General features: G+C 36.5%; 1 protein-coding gene across 2 annotated transcripts in view; it reads left to right on the top strand.

Annotated features, from left to right (window-relative positions):
- Window positions 1-25,002, top strand: part of Vps45 (vacuolar protein sorting 45 homolog) — a 66,210-nt gene that overhangs the window by 18,359 nt on the left and 22,849 nt on the right. For both annotated transcript variants that reach the window (XM_047520964.1, XM_047520958.1), the window contains 3 exons: window positions 4,530-4,688; window positions 4,926-5,033; window positions 6,027-6,148. In XM_047520964.1, coding sequence (XP_047376920.1) covers window positions 4,530-4,688; window positions 4,926-5,033; window positions 6,027-6,148 — 389 coding nt within the window. The remainder of the gene's footprint in view (window positions 1-4,529; window positions 4,689-4,925; window positions 5,034-6,026; window positions 6,149-25,002) is intronic.

Genomic DNA, 25,002 nt, shown 5'->3' with positions numbered 1-25,002 from the left:
TTTTAATTACTTATTCATTAACTATTTTACTACATTATTGTGATGGTAGCAAGGAAGGAATCCTGTTCTTTATGTTAAACTAAAGGGGGAAAAAAAGGAGACTCTTTAATTACTGAGTTTATCTGTAATTTGTATAATGTGTGTATATTATAAAAGATTTTTTTTCTGTGTTAATTCATCAATTTTAATAGAAGAAAACAAAAAGCAGTCAACAGAAACAATGGAAAATCTCTAAATATTGGAAAATAATTGTTTTCTTATTATGAGTGAGTATTAGTTCCTTTTGGAATCTTGACCTCTGAAGACAGTATTTTTGCTTTTCTTTTCCTGTCCTTGATTAGGCGTACACAAATGTCAGAGTTCAGGATAAAGTTTTTGAATCCTACCTTCTTAAATAAACAGTAGTTTTTCTTTATTCATCTATTGTCCTTATGAGACATGTACATTTCTCTCTTGGTAGTTGCAAGGCTTGTGTAAATTTTATCTATCATAGGGGGAATTGAACCCAGGGGTCCTCTATTACTGACCTACATACCCATCTCCTTTTATTTATTTATTTATTTTTCCTTCCCCCCCACCCCTCCCACCCTTCTTTTCCCTCTATATAGTCCCTACTTCCTCCATTCTTGCCCCCCTCTCATCCCCCATTTTGTGTCGTCATCTGCTTATCAGTGAGATCATTCATCCTTTGGTTTTTTTGAGATTGGCTTATCTCACTTAGCATGATATTCTCCAGTTTCATCCATTTGCCTGCAAATGCCATAATTTTATTATTTTTTATGGCTGAGTCTATTTTTTATTTTTGAGATAGGGTCTCACTATGTTGCCCAGGCTGACCTCAAACTTGCAATCCTCCTGTCTTGGCCCTAACAACCCCCTACCCCCCACAACCACCACTACTCAACACTGCACCCCAGCCAATAGCTGGGATTACAGGCATGTACCCTGCCACACACAGCAGCTTATGGAAATTTTATTGAGAAATGAGAAATTTAGAAATGTATATGGGCTGGGTTCATGGCTCAGTAGTAGAGTGCTTGCCTTGTACATATGAGGCACTGGCTTCAATCCTCAGCCACCACATAAAATGAATAAATAAAATAAAGGTATTTTGTCCATCTACAACTAAAAAAATTTTTTTAAGAATGTTTAGATATTCATAGACCTTTATTTTATTCATTTATTTATGTGTGGTGCTGAGAATCTAACCCAGTGCCTCACATATGGTAGGCAAGTGCTCTACCACTGAGCCACAACCCCAGCCCTAAAAAAAGTTTTTAAGTAAAAAAATGTATTATGTAATTCAGTTATATTTCCAACAAATAAATACTACCATGTGGCACATACCTGCTCTGTAGTTAGAAGCCTCTCTAATTCTTTTCCTCCTCTTCTCTGGTTAGTACTCAGGAATCTCATTATAATGTTATGCCACTCTCAATCAAGTTGATGAGTCAAGTGGCCATGAGGGAGATAGTTTAAAATCAAAAGATAGCGTGGGATCAAGTCAGACAAAAAAGTCCTGCTTTTTCAAGGACTGATATAGCTGAAAGAGAAGAAAGAACTCATCTTTTACCTACAGGTTTCTTTTCATGAGAAAATAGATAAATCTAGCCAGATCATGTACCTGAGCCTGAGTTGGGTTCTAAGAGCTAAAAAATAGGCAAACTAATCTACTCAAAGTAATCCTACGTCAGATCTGGGCAAAGTCCCCAAGGGAGAGCTGAGTCAAGTCAGGGAATCTAAATACCAGTACCATATCTCAAGAAATAGGAGTGGATTCTTAAATGGGAAACAGAACCAAGAGTCAAGATCCAAGTGAAGGTAATTAGGAAGGAAGCAAGCAGGAAGGGTATTAACTGAAAATGGTCTGTTTCCATGCCAGTTATCCAGGTTTATAGTTACTTGGGTATCTCATCTCAGATTTGCTTTAAAGTAGAGACAGGTCAGCCAGAAATTAAGTAGATTAAAGGTGAAAGAGTGACTGCAAGGGCAGGAAATGAAATATTGTGCCTATTATAAGAAGAATGACAACAGAGATTCCCAAGGTGGGATTTCTTAATGTTTTAAATTTATGCCCAGTTGATTAAAATATATGTGATAAAATATATGTGAAGTTGTATGTAAGTACTTGATGAATAAATTGTACCCTGTAATGTCTTTACATTATGGTAGAAAATAGTGGAAATTATTAGCAGATATTCTAAATAAGCTATATTCCATGACTGCTCTGTGGAAAGTATACCACAAAGGGAGCAAAAAAATTAAGAAATTCCTTTTGAATATGGGTCTAAAGGAGAAACTTCCTCCTTTTTAGTCTCTTAAGGATGATGGTAGTAAAATATTAACCCAGAAAAGCAACAACAGGAGTCCCTCTCAGAGAACTTTCTACTTGAGAGGTCCTGGGGACGCTCCCCATTGTCATCCTAGTCCTTACTCATTATGTACAGAAGAATTCTTAGACATTGGACATGGTGGTTGTGTGATATTAAAGAAATAATGTATATGGCAGCATCTTATAAAGTACCATACAGAGGGTAGTTGTTATGCCCTCAGAATCTAGTGCCCACCAAATCTCTTGCCACTCTCACATTCCTTCCTCAAATTTTCATATTTCTCTTAATGATGGCACTGCTTTCACTCCTTTATACTAATTCCAACTTTTATTGATTTTTTGAGGTCTTTTGCAAATGTCACTTCCTTTACGAAGTCTTTCCTGTTTCCTCAACAATCAGATGTACTTGTCTTAACTTCCATTGCACTGATTTTCAGCCTGTTTTTAATACATATGTATCTGTTATAATACCACATATTTGTTCCTGAAAACTCTTATGTTCTACAAAATCATGCAATAAAAATAAACAGATTATGGGAATATAGGCTTATAAGCAGATCACTTTATCTAAAAAAATGAATCTATATAATGTTGTAATCAGAGCACTAATAATAATGACAATCATAATAAAAATGTTAGCAAATAAAATCTCCACTGGAATTTACACATAGAAATTAAGCTAGTCTACCTTCTGCAGCCTTATTCCTGGGGCTCCTGTTTTCTAAAGATCCAAGGTCTTGCTGGGTGTGGTGGTACAAATCTGTAATCCCAGCATCTTGGGAGGCTAAGGCAGGAGGATCAAGAGTTCAAATCCAGCCTCAGCAATGGGGAGGCACTAAGCAATTCAGTGAGATCCTGTCTCTAAATTACATAAAAAATAGGGCTGGGGATATGACTCAGTGGTTGAGTACCCCTGAGTTCAGGCTCTGGCACCCAAAAAAGAAAAAGATTCAAGGTCTTGAAGACATTTGCTTCTCATAGAGACTAGTTTCATCAAAATTAAAAATACCATTGAGGTAGCCTTCTTTATCAGTCAGTTTTTGGTTGTCATTTTGTTTTGTTTTGATTTTTAACACAATGAAATATCTCTGCATACTTTTCATTGGCACTTGCTCCTCCTCCAGATAGTTTAACATAGTGGAAATACAGCAGCTCTTAAAGCTATAAAACCAGATCCTTCCTGCAGAAATACCTCTGTAAGATTGTCATCTCTTTTTTTTTTTTTTTTTTCCCCCTCTTAAATTTTGGTAAAGCTTCTTTAAATATCAGGAAGCCTGTTCATGCTGGGAAAAATTACACATAAATCAATATGCCTTCTGTGTTAAACTGATACATTTCCATTTTTACTGTTCTTCTAAAGCTAAAGTACATTAAATAAACATGCTTTGTTACAGAATGGAGTATACTCATGTCACCCTCTTTACTTCATTGTTTGTGAACTCACGGAGGATAGAAATTGGCTCTAATTCATCTGTTTCCCCAACAATGCCTGGCATAGTACCTGATGGGACTTAAAAAGTATTTTTTGGCTTAAACTGAATTATTTGTTCTGCTGTATAATAAATATAAATCTGTACCATATGGAAGACCCTTAATGTGAGAATGAAAAAATCTAAACATCTTTTGGTTCCCTTTACTGTCTGTGTCTGTACTTTAAGAGCATAAATACTCAATTTAGAGATTGCATGCTTTACATACTCATGTCTCTTGTCACCTATGTTGAGACATATTGTTACTTCTGATGTTTCTTGGGGATTAAGTCCAGTCCTATGTAAAATTCTACCAACTCATCTCCACTTCAGTGGTTAATAGCACAAAGAGAAAGTAGTAGAGTTGCAAGTCAACTGGTCAATTCTGTTATGGGCTGTATTGACTAAAGTAATGGAAATAGTAATCTGTTCCTTATTTTAGCAAGGAAATGACAATTTGGGTTATTAGAAAACAGGAGCTATCCATTATTAAATTCATTTTTTTCTAAAGCAGTTATACTGGGAATATATTTCCTTATTTAATTCTTATCTTGAGCAAAGGCAGTTAATTTTCTATAGTTGAGACAGTATGACCTGTGCAATGTCTTCATAGCCATCTCATCAATTCAAATATATCACTACTACTCAATAATTATTAAATCTAAAGCATTGTATAAGACATCACTCATGTGAAGGTGAAGATAAATATCAGTTCTCTCTTCCTTCAGAATGTAAAGAGGCTCCTACAGAACCCCAAAGTGACAGAGTTTGATGCTGCTCGCCTGGTGATGCTCTATGCTCTACACTATGAACGACACAGCAGTAACAGCCTGCCAGGATTAATAGTGGACCTCAGGAATAAAGGTGTTTCTGAGAAGTATCGAAAGGTAATCAATTTTATATATCGAACCTAATAAATAGGAACCAGTTCTGTCATATTCTTAGCACCAACAAATGATAAATCATACTGTTTTTATTTAAAACAGTATGATTTAAGTACAGACAGAATTGTGTAATTCTGTCTTGTCATGTCTTCATTTCCTTAATAAAGGTATTTTTTAATTAAATGAGCTTCCTGATTCTTAAACAATAAAAGATCATTTCTCTTTTTTTTCTTTTTATAGCTCGTGTCTGCCGTTGTGGAATATGGTGGTAAACGGGTTAGAGGAAGTGATCTCTTTAGCCCCAAAGATGCTGTGGCTATTACCAAACAGTTCCTCAAAGGATTGAAGGTATAGACATCTCTTCTGTGCTTAGAAACAGTCAAAGCCCGTAAGGCAGAGAATGAATGATTATGATCTTCAAATTACCTTCATGAGTGCCACTGGTTTAGTACTAGATCAGTTAAATGAAATTAAATCAGACATTCTCTTGAAAACTTTTTCTTTCAGTGCTTTCTGTATTGGAGCAGTATCCACACTGGACCAAATAGCCAAGCAGGAAATAGCTGCAGATATTTCCAGGAAGTACTTAGGAGTAAAAAGACAAACCGTTCTATTAGTTACAGCTATTTTTCATCGTTATTTGTTTGGAATTTGGGATTTATATAGTTTCTCTTTTAAGGAAATTAAAGAGAAAGCAAACACTTTTGATCTTTTAAAAATACTAACCTACTTTTTTTAATGGTCAAAAATTAGTTTTAATTTACTACCTTTTCTCATGTTTCCTGAAGTTTTTTTTTCTTTTTCTTCCGTATTTACAAGTCTCCTTTTCTACACAGTCCTTTCCTGTTGTTTGCTTTACTTGTCATTTAACATTTTCACCAAAGAGCAAGACTCATCAAAGACATAATAAAAGATTTAAATTTAGTATTTTTATGAGATTAGAACATTTCTGATTAAATTTTTGATTAAAATATATATATATATATTTTTTGGTACCAGGGATTGAACCCAGGGATGCTTAACCATTGAGCCACATCCTCAGCCCTTTTTTATATTTTATTTAGAGACAGGGTCTCACTGAGTTCTTAGGGCCTCACTAAGTTGCTGAGGCTGGCTTTGAACTCAACCATCTTCTTGCCTCAGCCTCCCAAGCCCGTGGAATTACAGGTGTGTGCCACCATGCCTGAAGATTCAAATAATTTTTAATATCATAAAATACTTATTTGAATCTATCCTATGAAATGTCTATTGAGTGTATGTCCTTTTCCAATATGAGTATTATCAACTGTTGTATTGCTAGTTTTCCCAAAATGACATAAGAACCATTTTCCCCTGTTTTAGGGAGTAGAAAATGTGTATACCCAGCATCAGCCTTTCCTGCATGAGACCCTGGACCATCTCATCAAAGGAAAGCTTAAAGAAAACCTCTATCCTTATCTAGGCCCCAGCACACTCAGAGACAGGTAAGGTAATAAATATATTAATAATAAAAACTGGAAACACTCTGAGAATAGGACATTTAGAGTAATGTTAGGGACAAACACCAAAGTTATGTCATGTTCCACCTTCCTGTTTCAGTTCTAATATTCTTTTTGTTTTACATACGTCAATATTAGATATGAATTCCCCAGGTAAGCCTGAAACACTTATTTACTTTGGAATAAAGAGGTGTTTTGGAGGATCCCAATCCTTAATATTTTGTGTTTTAGTAGCAGACCAGTTCACTTATGCCATTTAAGGTTCAGTTCTATGGCATCTGGCATTTGGAGTTTCAAACATTAAAGCCAAAAATAGATTTGCTGCTTGATTGCCATTGAGAGCAGGTTGTTACTATTTTGGTGAGGACTGGACTTTGCCAAATGTGGTCAGCACACAAATTGAGAGACCTAATTAATAAAAACCATGTGTTACAAAGGAGAAAAAGATGACTTTCTTTTAGTTGTAATTTAAATCCAGTAGTTAGTAAATTTTAATAAATATAAAACTTGTCCAAAACAATTTACTTAGATCAATCTGAAATTTTAAATATACACAGATTCTACTAGTTAAAAATACATTTCTATATTTCTTACTTGGACCACATGTTTTGCAAGGCCTAAGATACATACCTGAACCCTATTAGGTAGTTTAATGTGAAAATTTTATACTAGTAATTTAATTCTTCTGTTATTTCAGCTACTAATAATCTGAGAGCCTTGGGAGGATAGTATTTAAAAAATGAATTTCTGAAAAGGGAAAATGTTTTGAGATGACTCTTTTATATGATAAAATTTATTTTTTCACTTTGTCCCTTTAAAAAAAAAAAACTCTATAATTTGATGTAAAACAGAAAAAAAGATCATCTTTTAAAAATCCAAGGTTGAAAGGCTGAACATCTGGTGTTAAATTCAGAGAGTACATTCATTCACATAAAATGTTTAAGGATCTTGGCATCAAGATTCAGAAATGTCAGCTAAGTAGGAATAATGAAAACCAACCCAAGTTATTCATCTGAGAGGAATTTTGAAAAATGTAACTCTATGTTTGAGACAATTAATTTGAATAAAGTAAAATGTTAACATATATTTCATATAAGAATTGCTGAGGAAGAAATTAGGTACATATTGCTAAAGGGAAACCATAGGCTGGAAGAATATATTGTGTATGATAAGTGCACAACAGCAAATCTTTCTAAGTTGCATGATTCATGCCCAGACAAAGCTCAAAATAATGCTCTTCCCCAAAAAGGCACATTTATCAATTGTTAGCATCTGTTAGCATTTGTCACTATAGTCTAAATATGTATGTAGTTAATAATTTAATCACTTCATTCTTTTATACAACAGATGCTTATTTAATACCTTCAATATGTTAACTGTTTTAGATAATAGGAGTATAGAAGTGGCAGGAAAGAAAAGGTACCTGCCCTCAAGGAACTAAAATAAAGGAGACAGAGAGAAAATAAGTAAACAAACCTAAGTGCTATCAAGGACGTAAATAGGATAATAAGCTGCAAAGTAACTGTGGAAGTGGGGAGAACTACTTTAGATAGAGAGAGCCTCTCTGAGGAAGTGATTATTTAAAATGAGTTTTGAATTACAAGAAAGCCAATCACATAATGATTAGAAGAAAAAGCATCCCAAGCAGAGGCAACACCAGATCAAAGGCTTTGAAGACAGGGAGACTTTGGTAGGTAGGCAGAAAGAAGCCTGGTGTGCTGGAGTATAATAAGGAAGGAGGAAATGAGAGGTTGAAAAGATAAATAGGGGCTGGGGTTGTAGCTCAGTGGTAGAGCGCTTGCCTAGCATGCGTGATGCACTGGGTTTGATTCTCAGCACCACATATAAGGTCCATTGACAACTAAAAAAAATTTTTTTAAAAAGAAAAGCTAGGGGGCTGGGGAGATAGCTCAGTCGGTAGAGTGCTTGCCTTGTAAGCACAAAGCCCTGGGTTCGATCCCCAGCACCCAAAAAAAATAAAAAAAATAAAAAAAAATAAAAAGAAAAGCTAAATAGGAGCTGGATCACAGAGGGCCTTGTAGGCCCTTGTTGAAAAGTTTTTGTTTAATTTTCATTTTATTCTATCATAGGAAGTCATTGAAGAGCTTTAAGCATGTAAGCAGTGTGAACTGAATTATGTTTTAAAAGATCACTTTGTCAAGCAAATGGATTCTTGAAAGCAAAAATAGAAGGAGGAGATGACCATGAAAGTCCAAGTAACAAATCAAAGTGGTTTGGATAGGAGGTTGAGGAAGAAAATAAAATCAGTAGATTTATTTAGTGGTGTAGATTAATGGAACAAAGATAAAAAAGTCAAGAATAATGCTCAGGTTTTAAAGAAATAGTCTTGTTTAATTGGAGATGCCTATTAACCAGATAGAAATATCATATGCTAAATTGAGAGTTAACAACATGTTAGTGATATTTAAAGCCATGGGACTAGATAAGATCAGTTAAGAAGAAAGAATAGAGAGAGAAAAGATCACTAAGGATCAAGTACTGTCTAGAGGAAGGGAGCCAGCAATGGAGACTGAGGAGGAACTAAAGTGGTAGAAGGGAGTCCAGGACAACATGGTGTCATAAAGGCATCAAGTGAGTGATAAACTGTGTCCAGTCTTCTGAGAGGTAAAGAAGGTGAAGGAAGGAAAGAATCTGTCAGATTTGGCAATATGAACGTCTTTGATGTTCTTATTCCTAAGTTTCAGTGAGGCTAAAAACCAAATTAGGTTTACAGGATATACAATAAAATAGAGACATGTATACATAACACTTTTTAAGAAAGTTTGCATAAAGGAGACAGAGAAATGGGATGGTATCTATCTAAGAGCTTGTGAGTTCAAGAGAAAGATTCTAGAGCATATGTTCAGAGTTATCCAATAAAGAAGCAGAAATAGATGAAGAAAAAGCTAAAGAGGAAGAACTGCAGAAGTAAAATCCTTAGGATTTCTAAAGCACAAAGGGATTTCCTTTGATAGTGGTGAAGGTACTTTCATTTTAACAGGAGAAAAAACAATATGTATAGTATACCAGGTTTGTGGTTCATTTCTTGTTTGTTTGGTACCAGGTATTGAACCCAGGGACACTTAACCACTGAGCCACATCCCCAGCCCTTTTTATGTTTTATTTTAAAACAAGGTCTCACTAAGTTGCTTAAGGCTTCACTAAGTTGCTGAGACTGGCTTTGAATTTCTGTTCCTCCTGCCTCAGCCTCCTGAGTTGTTGGGATTACAGGCGTACACCATCACACCTGGTCACCCTAGGTTTATAGTTCTGATCATGAGGACCTGGAGTCATCCTCTCTGATTTTCTCAGTGAAATATAATGCCAGATTATCATTTAAGGGAGAGGGTGAAAACAGGTAATATTGTGAAGTTGTCATCTTGTAGGTTAAGAATCAGATTTACCAGGGAAATGTTAATACACCTTCTGGGCACAGTTGAATGCTTATTAGTGGTCATTAATTTGGAATAGTGAGTCTGGTTTGTGTGGTTTTCTCCAGCAACTTTTAGATACTCTGGGTTAAATGTGGAGAAGGGGGATAGTTGGATCCAACCAGGATTTTAGAAAATGAAAATAGAATGAAGATATTGGATAGTGAAAAAAGTATCAGTGAGTGAATCCGATGAGGTCAAAGAGTTATCATAGTAGAACATTTTTGTAGTTGGGTTAATAATTGAGAAGTGGTTCTTGGATAAAGAGATGTTAAATTGAAGATTCGTGTAATGAATAGTTGGTTGTAATCAGGGATGTAGGTGGTTACAAAGGCTGGAATAAAAGAATCAGTGTGAGTGAGGAGACCAGGGTATTAGATGAGTAATCTACATTGATGTCAGAGTCACTGAATATCTTGAAAAGAGAAGGAATAAAAAGGAGGACAGTAAGCCAGAACTAAATACTTTAGGGAATAAGAGTGACCAGGAAAGGAGGTCAGGAGAAAACAGTGAAACTAAATTACAAGCTTCTAAAATTGAAGAAATTTTGGAGGAATACAGAGAAATGTTTACAAAACAACAAATGTCTGCATGACCTCCTGGCTCTGCTTAACAGAAGTAAGACTGCAGAAGACTTCAAAGAATCCTTCTTGATAATTCACTTCTAAAAGTTTACCCTACAAATATATTTGCACAAGTATACAAAAATATATAAACAAGTTATTCACCAAAACATTATTTGTAATAGCAAAATCTAGGAACAAGTTAAATGCCCATTAATAAAGGACTGGTTATCTAAATTACAGTATGTTACTATGCATTCTTGTTTTAAAATGGCATAACTCCATGGGATGATATGCAAAACTTTTATTGTATAGAAAGCAAGATGCTATCATATCACTTTTAAAAATATATAAGCATAAATGTGACTATATATGTGTGTATAAAATGAATATATGCTTGAAAATAAATATATATGCAAACATGTATATGTACACAAGCACTCATACATTAACTTTTTTTTTTTGGTACCAGGAATTGAACCCAGGGATGCTTAACCACTCAGCCACATCCCCAGCCCTTTTTTTTAATATTTTATTTAGAGATAGAATCTCATGGAGTTGGCTAGGCCTCACTAAGTTGCTAAGGTTGGCTTTGAACTCAAAATCCTCTTGCCTCAACCTCCTGAGCCGCTGGAATTACAGGCCTGAGCTACCATGCTCGGCTACAGTAACTATTTCTAAAAGAATAAATAAGATGCTGGGTGCAGTGGCTTATGCCTGTAATCCCAGCAACTCAGGAGGCTGAGGCAGGAGGATCATGAGTTCAAACCCAGCCTCAGCAACTTAGTGAGGCCCTAAGCAACTCAGCAAGATCCTGTCTCTAATAAAATATAAAACAGGACTGAGATGTGGCTGAGTGGTTAAGCCCCCCTGGGTTCAATCTCTGGCACAAATACACACCAAAAAAAAAAAAAAAGAATAAATAAGAAATTATTAGTAGACCTTATCTCTGGATATTGAGACAGTAGTTAATTGTAATATGCATATCTATTATATATATATATGCTATATATTATATATATAATATATATGCTATTATATTAAGTATTACTGAAGTACAAATTACATTTTATTAATTTTTGAGGTTTTCACAACAGTTAACATGGTGCTTTACAATTAATAAGTATTCAATACTTGTTCATTAAATTATGTAGGCATGTATAGCAGTTGGTTTGCCAAGATTTGTATTTGGAAAATTTGAACCAAAGGATAAATTTAGTTGATGGCACAGAAAATTTAGATTTTTGCAGGTTGCTACTAACCCTGTATGATATTTTGACTTTGCATCTACTTGTTTCCACAGTCAGGTCTAGGTACTTTCTTGGCTCTAGTTCATCACATTGAAAAAGTCATTGGTTTTAGTCATCTTTATAATGATTTAAATTTCATACTAGAACATCTTGGTCTTATTAGTGTCATAATACTGGAAAGTATCAGAGGAGATGTGGCAGGAATATAACTTTACAAAACCAAAACACTTGTATTGTAGAAATTTTCTAGCCCTTAGCTATTAAATTAATGGTTAACCTGTTTGGCAATATAGCCATATCCATAAATTGGATTTGATCTTTATCCTACAGATGGGATTCCCACATATAATATTATTAGGCTATTTTTTTTCCTCTCCAGAATTGCTTCTTATCCTTGATTTTTAAAAAAAAATAAGAAGAAAACTTTTCACTTGGGAAAATGGAGCTATATGATCATACCTTCCAGAGTCAAGCAATTAAAAAGGAAATACTTTCCATGTTTCTATAAGTTTAGTAGAATCTTGTTGCATCAAGTTACTTTTCTTTCTATAAAAGCAGAAGTTCTTTTTACTGGCTTTTTTTTTTTTTCCCTGCAGTAAATGCTTATAAGAATTTTATCATCTGTAAGTATTTGAAAATTTTGAATTTTAGACATAAATATAAGGTCCACAAATTAGACAAAGTATTGCCTTTTGAAAATTTGTTTTTTTGCCTAACTTATTTACATTCAAAAATAATGATTTGCAAAAATACTGTATGTGAAAAATTTTTAAGTTTTCTAACAAAGTAAAATACAAATTGATTGGGTTCTTAGGATGTCCTTCCATAGCTGGCTACAGCATAAACTGGCTGCTGTTTTCCAGTGTTTGCTATCTGCATTCATTAATGCCTTTGGTTGCTATGGTGAGTTACAGAACACAGGAAGATGTACACAAAAAATTGAACTTGTATTTTCCACTTAACTTTGACCATCATATAAAAGATTTTGCTGAATATTTTACCATTGGCTTCATCAGAACATCTGCTTTTAAAATTCACTGAGGAAAGGAATGGAAAGGAAAAACAACAGAGATATTAAAAATTTTTTTTCATAGATATTCTTCCTTAAACCAAATTGAATAAGTAGTAAGAGCTCAGGAAAACATGTATTCATGTATTCATAACCAAATGTAGCACAGTCATTTTTGTTAGGTATATAGTTGAACCTAGTACTATGACCCTATCCTTGTATTTATGTTTTGTTCATACATCTATATAACCTGTACCTACAGATAACTATCCATGACATTTTCTTCCCTCTTCAAAAATACCCTGGCAACCTGAAATTATCAACCAAAGGACAACATTCTAGGAACCTGAGTTTATTCTCTCCCAGTTCTCACTTTTCTTTTCCATAGAGACAACTATACCCTTGAGGTAGATGATAGAGAGTAGCTACAGAAAAGTATCATCATTTTCCAGTATGATTCTGTCTACTTAGCTGCTTTTTAAATTGACTTATCAAATCAGAAGCTCAAAACAAAGGTGCTACTGTCTGATTTCTCCCAACACCAAGATGGTCACTGTACCCCTGGGGAGAAACTCTTTCTCCTCTTCTTAATGGACTAATCTGTATATTTCAACAATCTGGGTAATTCATCAGTATTTATTCAGATAAAACCATATAACAGACATTGGTAGAGTTGTCTCTTACCCTAAGGAACATGGCATGTGGAATCTTACTGTTAAAAAAATACCAGGTGCAGTGGCACATGCCTATAATCCCAAAGACTCTGGAGGCTGAGGCAGAATTGTGGGTTCAATGTCAGGCTCAGCAACTTAGCAAGGCCATAAGCAACTCAGTGAAACCCTGTCTCTAAGTAAAATGTATAAAAGGGTTGGGGATGTTGCTCAGAGGTTAAGTGCCCCTGGATTCAATCCCCAGTACCAAAACATAAATAAATAAAATGCTCCTTTTCTGAGAATATGTTGTCTGTATCCTCTGGTCTCTATCTCTTCTTAGATAGCCACCAGTATTCAACCACAGGGCTCCACCCTGATAACTTTATCTAACTCTAATCATCTTCCAGAGGTCCTACTTCTAAACACCATGGTCCCCTCACAATGGGAATTAAATTTCAGGATATGAACCCTTGGGGGACTCCCTCAAATAATATCTAAACCTTAGCAGGTATCCATTAGCTACATGTGGCTATTGAACATTTGAATTGTGTCTAATGGTACTAAGGGAGCTGAACATTTTATTTTGATTGAGTTAAATTTGAATAACCATATGTAGTTAGTGGACACTATATTAGAGCAGATCTAAGGAATATGTAAGGTTAGGACGGAAGAAGGACCAATGACTAGAATCTGGGCACTCTACCATTAAGAGTTTAGAGAGTTGAACCATCAAGAGACACTAAAAAGTAACAACTAATGGAGTAGGGAGAAAACCAAGAATATAATGTCCTGGAAGCCAAGAGAAGAAAATATATTCAGGAGGAGCAGGTGATCAACTTAGTCAAAAGTTGCTGTTAGCTGGGCATGGTGGCCCAGGGCTGTAATCCCAGCTACTCAGGAGACTGAGGCAGGAAGATCACAATTTCAAGGTCAGTCTGGGCAACTTAGCAAGACTCAATCTCAAAATTAAAATAAAATAAAATAAATAAAAAGGACTGAGGATATAACTCAGTGATAGAGCTCTCCTGGGTTTAATCCCTAATTCCAAAAGAAAAAAATATTTAAAGAAAAAGGCATAAGTGAGAAGGGAACTTAGTTTTTCAGTGTAAACTTTTGTATTTTATACTATGTATATGCATTTATCCTTTAAAAACCATTATTTTTTTTAAATTTATTTTTATTGTAAACAAATGGGATACATGTTGTTTCTGTTTATACATGGAGTAACAGCATACCATTTGCATAATCATACATTTACATAGGGTAATGATGTTTGATTCATTCGTATTTTTTCCTTCCCCCCACCCCTCCCACCCCTCTTTTCCCTCTATACAGTCCCTCCTTCCTCCATTCTTGCCCCCCTCCCACCCCCCATTATGTGTCATCATCCACTTATCAGTGAGATCATTCATCTTTTGGATTTTTGAGATTGGCTTATCTCACTTAGCATGATATTCTCCAATTTCATCCATTTGCCTGCAAATGCCATAATTTTATTATTCTTTATAACTGAGTAATAATCCATTGTATATATATATATACCACAGTTTCTTTATCCATTCATCAATTGAAGGACATCTAGGTTGGTTCCACAGTCTGGCTATTGTGAATTGAGCAGCTATGAACATTGATGTGGCTGTATCTCTGTAGTATGCTGATTTTAAGTCCTTTGGGTATAGCCCGAGGAGTGGGATAGCTGGGTCAAATGGTAGGTCCATTCTAAGTTTTCTAAGGAATCTCCACACTGCTTTCCAGAGTGGCTGCACTAATTTGCAGCCCCACCAGCAATGTATGAGTGTACCTTTTTCCCCACATCCTCTCCAACACCTATTGTTGCTTGTATTCTTGATAATCGCCATTCTAATTGGGGTGAGATGGAATCTTAGTGTAGGTTTTTTTTTTTCTATGTATGATTTTTCTTTTATTGTAAAGAAATGGGATACATGTTGTTTCTCTGTTTGTACATGGCATAAAAGCATACCATTTGTGTAATCATAAATTTATATAGGGTAATGTTTGATTCATTGTTATTTTTTCCCTTCCCCCCCACCCCTCCCACCCCTCTTTTCCCTCTATACAGTCCTTCCTTCCTCCATTCTTGCCCCCTCCCTAACCCTAACTCTAACCCTAACACTAACCCCTCCCACCCCCCATGATATCCACTTATTAGCGATATCATTCGTCCTTTGGTTTTTTGAGATTGGCTTATCTCACTTAGCATGATATTCTCCAATTTCATCCATTTGCCTGCAAATGCCATAATTTTATCATTCTTTATAGCTGAGTAATATTCCATTGTATATATATACCACAGTTTCTTTATCCATTCATCAATTGAAGGACATCTAGGTTGGTTCCACAATCTGGCTATTGTGAACTGAGCAGCTATGAACATTGATGTGGCTGTATCTCTGTAATATGCTGATTTTAAGTCCTTTGGGTATAGGCCAAGGAGTGGGATAGCTGGGTCAAATGGTGGTTCCATTCCAAGATTTCTAAGGAGTCTCCACACTGCTTTCCAGAGTGGCTGCACTAATTTGCAGCCCCACCAGCAATGTATGAGTGTACCTTTCTTCCCACATCCTCGCCAACACCTGTTGTTGCTTGTATTCTTGATAATCGCCATTCTAATTGGGGTGAGATGGAATCTTAGGGTGGTTTTGATTTGCATTTCTCTTATTACTAGAGATGTTGAACATTTTTCCATATGTTTGTTGATTGCTTGTAGATCTTCTTCTGTGAAGTGTCTATTCATTTCCTTAGCCCATTTGTTGATTGGATTATTTGCATTCTTGGTGTAGAGTTTTTTGAGTTCTTTATAGATTCTGGAGATTAGTGCTCTATCTGAAGTATGATTGGCAAAGATTTTCTCCCACTCTGTAGGCTCTTTCTTCGCATTGCTGATAGTTTCCTTTGCTGAGAGAAAGCTTTTTAGTTTGAATCTATCCCAGTTATTGATTCTTGCTTTTATTTCTTGTGCTATGGGAGTCCTGTTAAGGAAGTCTGATCCTAAGCCAACATGTTGAAGATTTGGACCTACTTTTACTTCTATAAGATGCAAGGTCTCTGGTCTGATTCCGAGGTCCTTAATCCATTTTGAGTTTAGTTTCGTGCATGGTGAGAGATATGGGTTTAGTTTCATTCTGTTGCATATGGATTTCCAATTCTCCCAGCACCATTTGTCGAAGAGGCTATCTTTTCTCCATTGCTTATTTTTGGCCCCTTTGTCTAGTATGAAAAAATTGTATTTATTTGGGTTTGTGTCCGTGTCCTCTATTCTGTACCATTGATCCACCTTTCTATTTTGGTACCAATACCATGCCGTTTTTGTTACTATTGCTTTGTAGTAGAGTTGAAGATCTGGTATTGCGATACCCCCTTCTTCACTCTTTCTGCCAAGGATTGCTTTAGCTATTCTGGGTTTCTTACTCTTCCAGATGAATTTCATGATTGCTTGCTCTATTTCTGTAAGGTATGTCATCGGGATTTTAATTGGAATTGCATTGAATCTGTATAGCACTTTTGGTAGTATGGCCATTTTGACAATATTAATTCTTCCTATCCAAGAACATGGGAGATCTTTCCATCTTCTGAGGTTTTCATTAATTTCTTTCTTTAGTGTTCTGTAGTTCTCATTGTAGAGGTCTTTCACCTCTTTTGTGAGATTGATTCCCAAGTATTTTATTTTTTTCAATGCTATTGTGAATGGGGTAGTTTTCCTAAATTCTCTTTCTGAAGATTCATCACTTATGTATAAAAATGCCTTAGATTTATGTGCATTGATCTTATATCCTGCTACTTTACTGAATTAATTTATGAGATCTAAAAGTTTTCTGGTGGAATTTCCTGGTTCCTCTAAGTATATAATCATATCATCAGCAAATAGGGATAGTTTGAGTTCTTCTTTTCCTATTCGTATCCCTTTAATTTCTTTGGTCTGTCTAATTGCTCTGGCTAGAGTTTCAAGGACGATATTAAAAAGAAGTGGTGAAAGAGGGCATCCCTGCCTTGTTCCAGTTTTTAGGGGGAATGCTTTCAATTTTTCACCATTTAGAATAATATTAGCCATGGGCTTAGCATAGATGGCCTTTACAATATTAAGGAATGTTCCCACTATCCCTATTTTTTCTAGTGTTTTGAGCATGAAGGGGTGCTGTATTTTATCAAATGCTTTCTCTGCATCTATCGAAATAATCATGTGATTCTTGACTTTAATCAGTCTATTGATATGGTGAATGACATTTATTGATTTCCTAATGTTGAACCAACCTTGCATCCCTGGGATGAAACCCACTTGATCATGGTACACTATCTTTTTAATATGTTTTTGTATGTGATTTGCTAAAATTTTGTTCAGAATTTTTGCGTCGATGTTCATTAAGGATATTGGGGCTGGGGAGATAGCTCAGCTGATAGAGTGCTTGCCTTGCAAGCACAAGGCCCTGAGTTCAATCCCCAGTACTGCAAAAAAAAACAAACAAACAAACAAAAAAAAAGGATATTGGTCTGAAATTTTCTTTCCTCGATGTGTCTCTGTCTGGTTTAGGTATCAGGGTAATATTGGCTTCATAGAATGAGTTTGGGAGGGTTCCCTCCTCTTCTATTTTATGGAATACTTTGAGAAGTATTGGAATGAGCTCTTCTTTAAAGGTTTTGTAGAACTCGGCTGAGAACCCATCTTGTCCTGGACTTTTCTTTGTTGGTAGGCTTTTGATAACTTCTTCTATTTTACTACTTGAGATTGGTCTATTTAAATTGTGTATGTCCTCCTCGTTCAGTTTAGGCAATTCATATGTCTCTAGAAACCTGTTGATGTCTTCGAAATTTTCTATTTTGTTGGAGTATAGATTTTCAAAATAGCTTCTAGTTATGTTTTGTATTTCAGTCGTGTCTGTTGTGATATTTCCTTGTTCATTCCGAATTTTAGTGATTTGGGTTTTCTCCCGTCTTCTCTTTGTTAGTGTAGCTAAAGGTTTATCAATTTGGTTTATTTTTTGGAAGAACCAAATATTTATTTTGTCAATTTTTTGTATTGTTTCTTTTGTTTCAATTTCATTGATTTCAGCTCTGAGTTTAACTATTTCCTGTCTTCTACTACTTTTGGTGTTGGTCTGTTCTTCTTTTTCTAGGGCTTTGAGCTGTAGTGTTAGGTTGTTTATTTGTTGAGTTTTACTTCTTTTATTAAATGTGCTCCATGAAATAAATTTTCCTCTAAGTACTGCTTTCATAGTGTCCCAGAGATTTTGATATGATGTTTCTTTGTTCTCATTTACCTCTAGGAATTTTTAAATTTCCTTCCTAATATCTTCTGTTATCCATTCATCATATAATAGCATATTGTTTAATCTCCAGGTGTTGGAGTAGTTTCTGTTTTTTACTCTTTCATTTATTTCTAACTTCAATCCATTATGATCTGATAGAATACAAGGTAGTGTCTCTATCTTCTTGTATTTGCTAACATTAGCTTTGTGGCATAATATATGGTCTATTTTAGAGAAGGATCCATGTGCTGCTGAGAAGAAAGTGTATTCGCTCTTGGTTGGATGGTATATTCTATAAATGTCTGTTAAGTCTAAATTATTGATTGTGTTATTGAGCTGTATGGTTTCTTTGTTCAATTTTTGTTTGGAAGATCTGTCCAGTGATGAGAGAGGTGTGTTAAAATCACCTAGTATTATTGTGTTATGGTCTATTTGGTTTCTAAAATTGAGAAGGATTTGTTTGACATACATGGATGAGCCACTGTTTGGGGCATAGATGTTTATGATTGTTATATCTTGCTGATTTATGCTTCCCTTAAGCAGTATGAAATGTCCTTCTTTATCCCTTCTGACTAACTTTGGCTTGAAGTCCACATTATCTGAAATGAGGATGGATACTCCAGCTTTTTTGCTGAGTCCATGTGCATGGTATGTTTTTCCCCATCCTTTCACCTTTAGTCTATGGGTATCTCTTTCTATGAGGTGAGTCTCTTGCAGGCAACATATTGTTGGATCTTTCTTTTTAATCCAATCTGCCAGTCTATGTCTTTTGATTGATGAATTCAGGCCATTAACATTCAGGGTTATTATTGAGATATGATTTGTATTCCCGGTCATTTGGTTCATTTTTTAAATTTTATTTATTTATTTATTTATTTTTTTGACACAACTTGGTTCCTTCTTTATTTGACAGTTCCTTTAGGATAATTCCTCCCTTTGCTGATTTGCTTCTTTGTTTTTTATCTCTTCCTCATGGAATATTTTGCTGAGAATGTTCTGTAATGCTGGCTTTCTTTTTGTAAATTCTTTTAGCTTTTGTTTATCATGGAATGATTTTATTTCATCGCCAAATTTGAAGGTAAGTTTTGCTGGGTATAAGATTCTTGGTTGGCATCCATTTTCTTTCAGAGCTTGAAAAATGTTGTTCCAGGCCCTTCTAACTTTTAGGGTCTGGATTGAAAAATCTGCTGATAGTTTCCCCCTGAATGTAATTTGGTTCTTTTCTCTCACAGCCTTTAAAATTCTGTCTTTATTTTGTATGTTTGGTATTTTCATTGTAATGTGCCTTGGTGTGGGTCTGTTGTAATTTTGTGTATTTGGAGTCCTATAAGCCTCTTGAACTTGATTTTCCATTTCATTCTTCAGATTTGGGAAATTTTCTGATATTCTTTCATTGAATAGATTGTTCATTCCTTTGGTTTGTTTCTCTAAGCCTTCCTCAATCCCAATAATTCTCAAATCTGGCCTTTTCATGATATCCCATAGTTCTTGGAGATTCTGTTCATGATTTCTTACCATCTTCTCTGTTTGTTCAACTTTGTTTTCAAGGTTAAATATTTTGTCTTCAATATCTGAAGTTCTGTCTTCCAGGTGTTCTATCCTATTGGTTATGCTTTCTATGGAGTTCTTAATTTGATTTATTGTTTCCTTCATTTCAAGGATTTCTGTTTGGTTTTTTTCAATATCTCTAACTCTTTATTGAACTGATCTTTTGATTCCTGTATTTGCTCTTTTAACTGTCAATTGGTGCGATCATTCAATGCCTGCATTTGCTCTTTCATCTCATCATTCAATGCCTGCATTTGCTCTTTCATCTCATCGTTTGCTTCCCTGATCACTTTAATTATGTACATTCTGAACTCCCTTTCTGTCATTTCTTCTGCCATGCTGTCATTGAATTTTATTGATGTAACATCTAGATTTGTTTGGGGGATTTTCTTCCCTTGTTTTCTCATATTGTTCAGGAATCAGTGGGTCATTAAGATATTGCAGATTTCCTCTATTGACTTATAATGTCCCTGAAGATTTCTAGTATATCCCCTCTTATCCTTCAGTAGCCTGAAGTCTCGGAGGAAGTTGATAATGCGATGCTCCACAAGGAAGCTGCCTCTCTAGGGTTGGTGACCCTCAGGTGGGGTATATTCCCTGATAGTGGGCAAAGGTGCCTCCACTTGTGGACCAATGGTCATCCAAAGGGGAACTAGGCTGTGGGCTGAGGCAAGGCCTGTTTGTACCTGTGTCTCTGTTTTTACCGTCCTTGTGGGAAAACCTCAACCGGCGGGGAAGACTTACCCAGTGGGGAGGTCTCGCTGGTCAGTTCCCCTCCTAGAGGTTCCCCTCAATCTACAACTACCGCCTGGGCTGGGCTGTCTTCCTCTGCAACGTTCCCAGGGGCCCGGATCTACCTCCTGGGCCTGGGAGCCTCACCCTTCACAGACGAGTCTCCTTAGGCTGCCTCTCCTCAGAGAATCTGCCCGCAGTCCTGGAACCTTCGCTCTGCCCCTAGGCATGTCTCTGTGTGGCTCTTCCACCAAGAAACCGCCTAGATCCTGGGACCCTGCTCTGCACCTAATCGCCTGGCTATGCGGCCCCTCCTCTGAGCCGCCACCTGGAGCCCCGTACAATAGCTCCAACACCCAGAGACCCGCCACACACCACTTCCTCTGGACAGCCGCCCGGTGTTCCGACGCCATCACTAGGAATCCAAGCAACTCACTTCACCTCTCCTCCTCCCCCCGCCAACCGCCCGTAGCCCTAGGCAGTAACTCTGAGTCCAAGTGAACTGCCCTGTTCCTCCTCCTCAGGGTAACCCCCCGGGTGTTCAGGAGTGGTCGCTCGGAGAGCAAGCGACCCACCATGCTCCTCCTCCAGGCAGGCCACCGGTGTTCAGGAGCGGTCGCTTTGAGTCCAAACAACTCACCACTCGCCTCCTCCTCTGGCAACCGCCTGTGGCTCTGATGCAGTCACTCCTAGACCAAGCGACCCGCCGCGCTTCTCCTCTTCCTCCGGGCAACCCCCCGATGTTCAGAAGCGGTCGCTCTGAGTACAAACAGCTCGCCATGCAGCTCCTCCTCAGGCAGCCGCCTGTAGCTCTGATGCAGTCACTCCTAGACCAAGCGACCCGCCGCACTTCTCCTCTTCCTCCCAGCAACCCCCAGGTGTTCAGAAGCGATCACTCTGAGTCCAAACAGCTCACCACGCAGCTCCTCCTCAGGCAGCCGCCCGGAGCCCCAGTGATTGCTCCGAGTCCAAGCGCTGTGCTGAGCCGCCTCCTCTACTATGATCCCAGTTGTCCGTGTTTACCGCTCCAGCGGGGAGGAGGGGCATCTCCCCGAGCAACCCCACTTCACAAAGTTCCCTGCGTTCCAGGGCTACCGCCCCATCCGGGATGCCTCCCCAACGGGAGAGACTCACCCGGCGGCTTTGAGTTGGTCCGAAGTCTCTCACTATCTCCTCTTTTGAATCCTGTGTCCTGGAGCAACATGAAATGCAGCCGCCCTCTAGTCCACCATCTTGAAAACCCCTCTTAGTGTAGTTTTGATTGGCATTTCTCATATTATTAAAGATGGTGAACATTTTTTAATATGTTTGTTGATTGCTTGTAGATCTTCTTCTGTGAAGTGTCTGTTCATATCCTTAGCCCATTTGTTGATTGGGTTATTTGTATTCTTCGTGTAGAGTTTTTTGAGTTCTTTATATATTCTGGAAATTAGTGCTCTATCTGAAGTATGAGTGGCAAAGATATTCTCCCACTCTGTAGGGTCTCTCTTCACATTGCTGATAGTTTCCTTTGCTGAGAGAAAGCTATTTAGTTTGAATCTATCCCAGTTATTGATTCTTGCTTTTATTTCTTGTGCTATGGGAGTCCTGTTAAGGAAGTCTGATCCTAAGCCAACAAATTAAAGATTTGGACCTACTTTTTCTTCTATAAGATGTAGGGTCTCCGGTCTGATTTCAAGGTCCTTGATCCATTGTGAGTTGAGTTTTGTGCAGGGTGAGAGATAGGGGTTTAGTTTCATTCTGTTGCATATGGATTTCCAGTTTTCCCAGTACCATTTGTTGAAGAGGCCATCTTTTCTCCATTGCATATTTTTGGCCCCTTTGTCTAGTATGAGAAAATTGTATTTATTTGGGTTTGTGTCCGTGTCCTCTATTCTGTACCATTGATCTACCTGTCTATTTTGGTGCCAATACCATGCTGTTTTTGTTACTATTGCTTTGTAGTATAGTTGAAGTTCTGGTATTGTGATACCCCCTGTTTCATTCTTCCTAGTAAGGATTGCTTTAGCTATTCTGGGTTTCTTATTCTTCCAGATGAATTTCATGATTGCTTGCTCTATTTCTGTAAGGTATGTCATCGGGATTTTAATTGGAATTGCATTGAATCTGTATAGCACTTTTGGTAGTATGGCCATTTTGACAATATTAATTCTTCCTATCCAAGAACATGGGAGATCTTTCCATCTTCTAAGGTCTTCCTTAATTTCTTTCTTCAATGTTTTGTAGTTTTCATTGTAGAGAGCTTTTACCTCTTTGGTTAGATTGATTCCCAAGTTTTTTTTTTTGTTGTTTTTTTTTTTTTTTGAGGCTATTGCAAATGGAGTTGTTTTCCTCATTTCCCTTTCAGCTGTTTCATCGCTTGCGTATAAAAATGCTTTAGATTTATGCGTGTTGATTTTATAGCCTGCTATTTTGCTGAATTCATTGATGAGGTCTAGAAGTTTTCTGGAGGAGGTTAAAAACCATTATTTTTTTAAATAACAAAATATAATTTTAGATATATACACAATAGTCTAACTTTTAAAGTGATATGGTGTTAGGATATTAGTTCAGGTAGGTAGTCTTGAATGATGTTTATTTTGTCTTAAAAAGTAAATTTAGTCCAGTGCATTGCCACATGCCTGTAATTCAAGTGACTCAGGAGGCTGAAGCAGGAGATTGCAAGTTTGAGGTCAGTCTCAGCAATTTAACAAGACCTTAAGCAATTTAGGAAGACCCTGTCTCAAAATAAAAAAAAATACATGGGCTGGGATATAGCTCAGTGGTAAAGGACCCCTGTGTTCAATACTCAATACAAAAATAAAGCAAATTTAGAAGTTGGATACAGTAGCACACACCTATAATTCCCACTACTTTGGAGACTGAGGCAAGAGAATCACAGTTAGGTTAATTTAGTGTCTCAAAGGTATGGTTTTAAGTCCCAAATCCACATAGAAATGTAATAATTGACTCTTTACTACCTTGTTAATTCCAAAATAACCACCTCTTCATAATTGGGAAATCTCTGAAATTTGACTATCTGAACATACTTAAGTAGCTACAATATCTGATTCTGTTTCCATGAAGTTCCACAAAAACAAATACCCTCTACATTAATTCCTTCAAGGTGTTTTAGAAAGAGACAGACAAACAGAAAGGAAATGTGGAGTTTTATTCAAAGTTTATACATAAACGTGTACCTCTTGATTAAAGATGTTTCTGTTGAGTTTTATGCCATAACCTCCAAAATGGGTGCTTCTGCTTGATGTAGTTTTAAATAATTTCCAAAATTGCTTTCCTACTAAGTTGACATAATTGTATCTTCTTTTGATGGCACAAGAAAAAGAAAACAAGACAAATAACAGCTTTAAAAATAATATGGGCTGGGGTTGTGACTCAGTGGTAATGTGCCCATCTAGCACACGTGAGGCACTGGGTTCGATCCTCAGCACCATGTAAAAGTAAATAAATAAAATAAAGGCGTTGTGTCCATCTATCTACAACTAAAAAATGTTTTAAAAAAATATGAGTTGTACTCCAACACCTGGAGACTAAATAATATGCTATTGAATGAAACATGGATAACAAAAAGCATCAGGGAGGAGATAAAAAAATTCTTAGAGGTCAATGAGAATGACAATACAACATATCAAAATCTCTGGGACACTATGAAAGTGGTATTAAGAGGAAAATTCATTGCATGGAGCGCATTCCAGAAAAGAATGAAAAGTCAGCAACTAAATGACCTAACATTACAGCTCAAAGCCCTAGAAAAAGAAGAACAGAATAACAGCAAAAGTAGTAGAAGACAGGAAATAATTAAAATCAGAGCTGAAATCAATGAAACTGAAACAAAAGAAACAATTCAAAAAATTGACAAAACAAAAAGTTGGTTCTTTGAGAAAGTAAACAAAATAGACAAACCCTTAGCCACACTAACAAAGAGGAGAGAGAAGACTCAAATTACTAAAATACATGATGCAAAAGGAAATATCACAACAGACACCACTGAGATACAGAACATAATGAGAAACTACTTTGAAAATCTGTATTCCAACAAAATAGAAACTACTGAAGACATTGACAAATTTCTAGAGACATATGCTCCTCCCAAACTGAACCAGGAGGACATACACAATTTAAACAGATCAATATCAAGCAATGAAATACAAGAAGCCATTAAAAACCTACCATCCAAGAAAAGCCCAGGACCAGACAGATTCTCAGCCGAGTTCTACAAGACCTTCAAAAAAGAACTCATTCTAATACTTCTCAAAGTATTCCAGGAAATAGAAAAGGAGGGTACCCTACCGAACTCATTCTATGAAGCTAATTTCACCCTCATACCCAAACCAGGAAAAGACACATCAAGGAATTTAGACCAATATCCTTGATGAATATAGATGCAAAGAT

Source organism: Sciurus carolinensis, chromosome 1 (assembly GCF_902686445.1).
Source record: "Sciurus carolinensis chromosome 1, mSciCar1.2, whole genome shotgun sequence".
NCBI classification, from domain to species: Eukaryota; Metazoa; Chordata; class Mammalia; order Rodentia; family Sciuridae; genus Sciurus; species Sciurus carolinensis.
Note: the sequence above shows the minus strand (reverse complement) of the source record. Positions and strands in the feature narration are given on the sequence as shown.